The following is an 8,738-nucleotide window of genomic DNA, read 5'->3' on the forward strand; positions in this document are numbered from 1 at the left end:
TATTTAAAAATTATATTTAATTTAAAATTAGATTGAAATGAGTAAGTCTAAGTTTTAAACGGGTTCTTAATTTTTCAATCTGTTTATTAATTATTAATTATTAATTATATTAATAATATAAAAATCTATCACATTAATTATTAAAAAATATTTATGTATTAGTTTTTTAATAGGCAGATGAAATACTGAAAGATAAGTGACAGGTCATTCACGTGTGCAGTACAAAAACCACGACGAAGGATGCCAGCACGCAGATTTCAATCATGCAAGTACAAAAACAACCCACTCGGAAATCCCAAGGTCTATAGGGGGTAAAATAGGAATAAAAATATCCTCTCACCTGCCCTTCCCTTCCCTCCCTGCCCCCACCACCTTCCTCCACCAGCAACTTTGCTTAAAAAAAAATTGGTGTCTCACCCATCTCCCTCCTCGGGAGAAAGTCCTCCTTTCTTGGCTATTCTCTTTATATCTCTGCTCTGGTTTCCTCTCTTTCTTACTTTGTGTTTACATTTCTTTTCTGTTTTTTCCCATCTGCTCTCGCTAGTCGGTACCCTACATTCTACAATGGCGTCGAGTCTAAGAGACTTACAGCTCACCCAGGTCGCCGGCGATGGAGGCAGGATCTTCGCCGGTAAAGATTCCGATGAACTCGAGGACGTGAGGCTCCTAGATTCAATCGAGGATGACAATAGCTTCAATAGAATTGAGGCTGGAATGAGGAGGGTTCAGGTCGGCGTCTCCGGGATGACTTGCGCTGCTTGCTCGAATTCCGTCGAAGCAGCTTTAAAAAGCGTCAATGGGATTTTGATGGCCTCCGTTGCCTTGCTTCAGAACAAGGCTGATGTGGTTTTTGATCCCATGTTGGTTACGGTTAGTCTTTGTTCGGAATTCCCATGTTCGCTTTGTGGTTTAGTTGGAATGTTAGAAGTGCTAAATTGGTGAACTTTGCCAACTTTGACCTTTCTGTGCTGGCTTTGGTGTTTTGGACTATGGTTCAGCGAAAGTGGTTGCTTATTTTTTGAGATTTATGCCGAGTCTTATAAGTTTGTCTTCACTTTTTGTTTCTGGTGAATTGGATCATGTTACTTTTGAAACTTTGTGCAGTATGGACTTGTCTTGGGGATTCGAACTCTAGGTTGGTCTAGTAGATAGTTTGTGGAACTTCATCTTCATTTGTGCTATGTTCATCATCTTGAATCTAGTTTAGTTTGCAGTTTTGGTTGAATTAAGTAACGATGAAATGTTTGATTTTCTTTAGTTTTGTGTTTATGGGTCTTGGTACATGTTTTTCTTCATTTATAGGTGGTGTTAATTTAAGATATTCGCGACCTTATAAAAAATTAAAAATAACATTAAGATATTCGTGACTATATGCTGAACGTTATTGGTTAATCTACGGGTTTGAATTGCAGCTTTTGTCATTTTTAGTAATTATGGACTACAAATATTTATGGGTTTGTTTATCGGTGGAATGCATGGTTCTAAGCTTTACTTCTTTCAAATATTTCTTTTTAGGATGTAGTTACTATAAGTGAGTGGACTTAACCGGGTGTTATTCATTGTGCTTAATCTACTTAGAATAATGAGAATAATGTGTGTATATATATATATATATGTCAGGTCTTCTTCATTACGTTATCAATTTACCTATAAAATATATATATTTGTAACCTTTAGAGCTCGTTTGGATAGTGAGATGAGATGATTTTAGATGAGTTGAATAAAATATTGTTAGAATATTATTTTTTAATATTATTATTATTTTGTGATTTGAAAAAGTTAAATTGTTTATTATATTTTGTGTGAGAATTTGAGAAAGTTGTAATGATTAGATAAGATGAGATGAGGTGAGATGGTTTCTGTATCCAAACGAGCCCTTAGTGTTTGAGTCTCTCTCTTTCATGGGTTGCTTTTCAATGTACCCTGGGGATGGTGGTTTTTCTTTTATTGGAATTCAATCATGAATGGCATCAGGCTAAAGAGACAGAGTAACCAACAGACCTGCTTTATTGAGTTCTCTACTAATGGTGGTGTTTCATCTCTCTCTATCTCATACATGGGGATTTTCAGTTCATATACGTTTGATTTTTCTCATAGATCTGTGTCTTGCAAGGGCATTTAATATTCACACTTTGATCAGTTGAAAAGGGATTGAGATATTTGAGACAATTAATAGAAATTGTGGGTTTTTCTTTTATAATACAGTAACTGTGAAAAGCAGAATAGAGGGGTGCAACTCTTGTAAATGGTAAGCATTCAAGAAAAACACCCAAAGAAAATGGGAATATTATATCAAAGGTATTTTTAGAACTCCACCAGCTGTCTAACTATAGACAATGCCTAGTGGATAGGTGCCTGCCTCCATGCCTTTTAGCTGCCACTGGATACGACCAAACTTTGTGTGTCCAAACTTGGGAGAGATACTGGACCAGATTGGCCAGAAGGCCGGTGATTTAAAAGGAACTTTTAACCGAGAGGACAGGAATTGATGAAATGTTATGAGTTCTAGATATCATGAGAAAAATTATAGACCACAAGTATTAGTTTTAACACTTTTGGTAACTGTTGCTGTCATTTAGTGTTTCTGGGCAACCATTTGAAATTCCTAATCATGTTCCTTTGTCTGACTGCATGTAGGGATACCTTGCAAAGAAGTTTATATCTGCCTACTTGGTACTGAGAACCTTGGATTTTATACATGCTGAAGCATTTCTTGACTTGTTTTAATTTAGGATGAAGACATCAAGAATGCAATTGAGGATGCAGGCTTTGAGGCAGAGATCCTACCTGAACCCAGCACTTTTGGGACAAAGCCTCATGGAACCCTGCTAGGCCAGTTCACAATCGGAGGTATGACTTGTGCAGCATGTGTAAACTCCGTTGAAGGTATTTTAAGAAATCTACATGGTGTTAAAAAGGCAGTAGTTGCCTTGGCCACTTCCTTAGGGGAAGTTGAATATGATCCTACCATGATTAGTAAGGATGATATTGTCAATGCCATTGAAGATGCTGGTTTTGAAGCTTCACTTGTACAGAGCAGTGAGCAGGACAAAATCATATTGGGGGTTACTGGCATATACAATGAGATGGATGTACAGCTTTTAGAAGGCATTCTTAGCCACTTTAAGGGAGTGAGACAATTTCGTTTTGAAAGAATATCAAAAGAAGTGGAAGTTGTCTTTGATCCTGAAGTTGTCAGTTCTAGATCATTAGTTGATGGGATTGAAGGAGAATCCAATGGGACGTTTAAGTTAAACGTAAAAAGCCCTTATGCAAGAATGACTTCCAAAGATGTTGAAGAAGCCTCAAAAATGTTTCAGCTGTTCACCTCCAGTTTGTTTCTTAGTGTAAGTATTCTCTTTTCTTGTCATGATTCAGGGTATTGAATATCTATTATATATATGTGCATGTGTGTTTTGCTTTCTTTAAGTTGTCTGTCTTTCAACTGAAATGCACAATATAAGTCTGTTTGTGCATGTGTGTGTGCGTGTGTGTGAACTTTGCTTCCTTTAACGTATGTGTCTTTTTCCTGATAGTTACAATATAAGTTCAACATAAACTTAGTCATAATGTCTGGAGATGGTTTCCCTCGAGTCCATATTGGGCTAAGTTGAGTTGTGCCTTTTTACATATTGCAATCATATCTCAATGTAAGGTTTTTGATAACATAATAGTATTGTTTTGGAAATCTAAAAGAGATGAGTCGATATGAATGTTTTACTTGAATTGCAATGCATCAGACACCCCTGCCTCCACCCTAGGAGTTGGTATTCATGGAGTGTGAGATGATGAAAATATAATTTAATGTAAAATGATACAGACTCATGCTTCGATTGGTTCACAAAATGATTTTGTAGCCCATGTAGACACCGATTTGATAGTAGCAGTTATTCTTACCTTTTAAATTAATCATTCCCTTGTGATGCTTTGGCTCCAGATTCCTGTCTTTCTTATAAGGGTAGTTTGTCCTCACATACCACTGGTGTATTCCTTGTTGCTTTGGCGATGTGGGCCCTTCCAAATGGGGGATTGGTTGAAGTGGGCATTGGTGAGTCTTGTCCAATTTGTTGTTGGAAAGCGCTTCTACATTGCAGCTGCCAGAGCTCTTCGAAATGGTTCAACTAACATGGATGTTTTGGTTGCATTGGGAACTTCTGCCTCTTACTTCTACTCTGTATATGCTCTTCTATATGGTGCAGTGACTGGATTTTGGTCTCCAACATACTTTGAAACAAGTGCAATGCTGATAACATTTGTATTGTTGGGGAAGTATTTGGAGTGTCTTGCCAAAGGAAAAACGTCAGATGCAATCAAGAAGTTGGTGGAACTTGCACCGGCAACAGCAATGTTGCTTGTCAAAGACAAAGGTTTGTATGCATGTGTTTTCCTTTTGTTTTAATTTTTTTTTTTATTTAACAAAGGCTATATGTATTTTTGGGACTTCACTCAACGGAATGGTTGAAGTCTTGATGTTTTAGTGAAATTTCCAAATATAAATGTCTTTTATCTTTTTTTTTCTTGTTTTTTTTTTCTTTTTTTTTTTTTCCGATTCTTGATTAGGATCCAAAGTTATTCCATTTTTTTTTTTTAATAAGTAAAAGGCAGTATACTGTAATGAATGACAAAAGCTGATTCCAAAATTTAATTGAACAATCTCAATAACTAATTGGTTTAATATTTTTGGATTTTAGGTGGGAAGTGTATTGGAGAAAGGGAAATAGATGCTTTGCTCATTCAGCCTGGTGATACGTTAAAAGTTCTTCCTGGTGCAAAGGTTCCTGCCGATGGTGTAGTTGTATGGGGTTCAAGTTATGTTAATGAGAGTATGGTAACTGGTGAATCCATACCTGTTTTAAAGGAAGCCAATTCATTAGTTATTGGAGGCACAATAAATTTACATGGTGCCCTTCACTTACAAGCTACTAAAGTAGGAGGCGATGCAGTTTTAAGCCAGATAATTAGTTTGGTTGAGACAGCCCAGATGTCAAAAGCTCCTATTCAGAAGTTTGCTGATTTTGTAAGTATTCTCAGCATAGTTTGAGTCTAATTTATCATGTTTTCTATATTTATGCTATATATAGGTGCTATTTGAATATATTCTTTTCATGCTTTCTTGCTTTGAAATAAAGGAAAGAAATATTGCATTTCACAGTCGCCTGAGAAGTATAATTTCTATGCTTAACTATCTGTAATTGATTCATTCCATTGTAGCTTGGTAAGTGGCAATGATTGAATAGCTATTTTATGCCTATTGCACTGCCAACCTATCAATTTTTATGTTCACAATATATATTTAAGACTATACTCTTTGTCCATTGTTATAAACTGGAGTTTCAGTTATATATAGATTTTCAGAATAAATTACAAAAACCCTCAAAAACTATCAGTATAGTCTCAAACACACCCAGCACTGACTGATGATGACTCACTTCCCAAATAAAACTTTTTGTTGTTTTTCTGTGCAAGCCTTTTACCTGATTGGATCAACTATCGTGAAGCCTTTTCACCTCATCAAAAGTTCATCTCAATTAAATACCTAATTCACACATGATCGATTGATGCTTTTCTTGTTTTAGTTTCAAAATTATAGATTGATCTGATTATATATATATATATATATGTATATATGTATAGGATGCTTGGAATCAAGTATGAGTCCTATCTTAATTGTCTTTGTTCATGCAGGTAGCGAGCATATTTGTTCCTACAGTTGTTGCCATGGCATTGTTAACATTATTGGGTTGGTAAGTTCACATTTCTTTGGTGATTTTCTTGTATCTTTAGACAGTCATGCATAGGTGTGGTTCTTGTCTATGTCCCGTGTACATATTTTTAATAAAATTCCTATTTACTGATAAAAAGAAAAGATTCACATTTCTTTGGGCATACAACCACGCACCTGCACATAGTAATTTTGATCCATATAGTTTAAATGGTTGTCTCCTTTTTGTTAAAAACGTTCTTCTGTTGATCATCTCTAGGTATATTGCTGGAGCTCTTGGAGCCTATCCAGAACGATGGCTACCAGAAAATGGAAATTACTTTGTATTTGCTCTCATGTTTTCAATATCAGTTGTGGTTATTGCATGCCCATGTGCTCTTGGGTTGGCAACGCCAACTGCTGTCATGGTTGCGACTGGGGTTGGGGCTAATAATGGTGTGCTGATAAAAGGTGGAGATGCTTTGGAAAGGGCTCAAAAGATTAAGTATGTGATTTTTGATAAAACAGGTACCCTAACCCAAGGAAAAGCCACGGTTACGACAGCAAGAGTTTTTGTAGGAATGGATCTTGGAGAATTCCTTCGATTGGTGGCCTCTGCAGAGGTGATTTCTAATCTTCTAATATGTTTTACATGCTTTACCTCGAAACTAAGCCTTTTCTCTTTTGATCTTCCCACTTTTGGGCCGAATATGGCACCTTAGGAAGGTCCAAGGAGGACATCATAACATCACAATGATATGAAAGAAAATAGTATTGCAACTATATTTACCCCTGAGAAACTTTGAGCTTTCTTTTCCATTCTGAATCATGTTTTGCCATTGCAGATGAACTGCATAAATGGGCAGCAGAAGATGCATACATTTTTTTCTCCTAATTACATTGAGTAATTATTTATTTTTTGTTTGTGGGCGGAGAGGGATGAAGAAAGTCATAAAAACATTAAGCAGTACAATTATAACAGAACCAATCTTTATTTATATATTTATTTTACCCCTGGCTTAGGCTAGCAGTGAGCACCCATTGGCTAAAGCAATAGTGGAATATGCACGTCATTTCCATTTCTTTGACGAGCCTTCTGCCATCAAGGATGCTGAAAACAATAGCAAAGAGTCCATTTCTGGATGGCTTTTTGATGTGTCAGAGTTCTATGCTCTGCCAGGAAGAGGTGTCCATTGCTTTATAAATGGGAAACGGGTTGTGGTGAGTTTCTTTACATTGAGATATGCAAGTATCTGTTCCAATTTCAAATATGCTTCATAATTTTGCTTATTGGGGATGAATATCCTTGACAGGTTGGAAACCGGAAGCTAATAACTGAAAGTGGAATGGCTATTCCAACTGATGTGGAAAATTTTGTAGTAGAGCTGGAAGAAAGTGCCAGGACAGGAATACTCGTTGCATATGACAATAGCTTGATTGGTGTTTTAGGAGTTGCAGACCCACTAAAGAGAGAAGCTGCTGTGGTTGTAGAGGGCCTTGGGAAAATGGGCGTCAGGACTGTCATGGTCACAGGGGACAACTGGAGAACAGCTAGGGCGGTTGCTAAAGAGGTCTGTATATAGTTTTTATTTCTTAGTAAATTAATCCACCACCAGCTTTGTGTTTCATAAAACACTTAGTACTTTGAATTATAATATTAAGGCAAGTTCTAACTTACTTTTTTAAGGGTCCCAATGAAGTTCGACTCTAAATAATGTAAATTTTCTCTATATCATAGCAGAAATGTTTTCTTGTTAATTTCCATATAAAATCTATGGTTGGGACTTGATATCAAACGGTATAGTTTTAATATGATCCAATTTCACTGGTTTAGCATGCTCTCTTTTGTGATCCTAAATGAACCTCATATCATGTACTTTTTTGGTCAGTACTAAATTTTTGGGATGCAAATTGATATCAAAATGTCAAATATGAAGAAAGAAAAACCATTTATGCTGGGCAGGTTGGCATTCAAGATGTAAGGGCAGAGGTAATGCCGGCAGGAAAAGCTGATGTTGTCCGATCATTTCAAAAAGATGGTAGCATAGTTGCAATGGTGGGTGATGGTATCAATGACTCCCCTGCTCTAGCTGCTGCTGATGTTGGTATGGCAATTGGAGCCGGGACAGATATTGCCATAGAAGCTGCTGATTATGTATTGATGAGAAATAACTTGGAAGACGTAATCACTGCCATTGATATATCAAGGAAGACCTTTGCACGAATTAGATTGAATTATATGTTTGCCATGGGCTACAATGTGGTTGCAATCCCTATTGCTGCTGGGGTTTTCTTTCCTTCTTTGGGTATAATGTTACCACCATGGGCGGCCGGTGCGTGCATGGCTCTATCATCTGTGAGTGTAGTATGCTCTTCTTTGCTTCTTAGGAGATACAAAAAACCCAGACTTACAACAATACTAGAAATTACAGTAGAGTAGAAAGAGGAAATTGAGAAACTAGGTTCGACTTCATAAGAAGATATGATGGGTGTGAATCCAGTTTGACGTCCCAATTTTGTATATTTCTGTTTCTTTTACAGTGGGGATGTGCATTTTGTACCCCATTCTCTGTAAATGCCACTCCTATAATAATTTCTCAATGCTTCTTTCTTTTTCTTGGTTTCAGTCTTTTGCCTTCGTTGTTATTTTGTTTTATTCAATGAAGAGGGTCATGTTCTTCTCTCTTCGTACTACGTGCCCAAGACGTCTGATAATGGGAGAAAATGTTCAAAAGAAAATGAACATATGGGAAACAGACATTTAGAGGGAATTCAGGGAAGTACTTAAAAAGAGGAAATTTCTTCGTTCTTTGTTACTTTGGGATAAGGCTATTGTATTAGAGGGGTCAACTTTAATGACTTTTATGCTTCTTTTTCTTGTTCTGAGGCTGTAATTAAGTATATATTTTTTTCTTATATACTATATGTGTACTTGGATTTTGTTTAATCATAAGGATCAATAAATTTTCTTACTTCAAAAAAAAAAATCCTGCTCCAATCCGTCCTGTTGAAAATGCTTCTTGGGGCTCGAAAATGA

At 36.5% G+C, this 8,738-nt stretch overlaps 1 protein-coding gene across 1 annotated transcript; it reads left to right on the top strand.

Moving 5' to 3' along the window:
- The first annotated feature begins 398 nt into the window (after positions 1-398).
- Positions 399-8,327, top strand: LOC109006364 (copper-transporting ATPase RAN1-like). Its single transcript, XM_035689576.1, has 9 exons — positions 399-870; positions 2,733-3,347; positions 3,938-4,367; positions 4,692-5,017; positions 5,686-5,744; positions 5,982-6,324; positions 6,725-6,922; positions 7,015-7,272; positions 7,665-8,327. Exons 1-9 carry the CDS (start codon positions 565-567, stop codon positions 8,139-8,141), a joined length of 3,012 nt encoding a protein of 1,003 aa, XP_035545469.1. The 5' UTR covers positions 399-564; the 3' UTR covers positions 8,142-8,327.
- Positions 8,328-8,738: the final 411 nt, after the last annotated feature.

Source organism: Juglans regia, chromosome 4, assembly GCF_001411555.2.
Source record: "Juglans regia cultivar Chandler chromosome 4, Walnut 2.0, whole genome shotgun sequence".
NCBI lineage: Eukaryota > Viridiplantae > Streptophyta > Magnoliopsida > Fagales > Juglandaceae > Juglans > Juglans regia.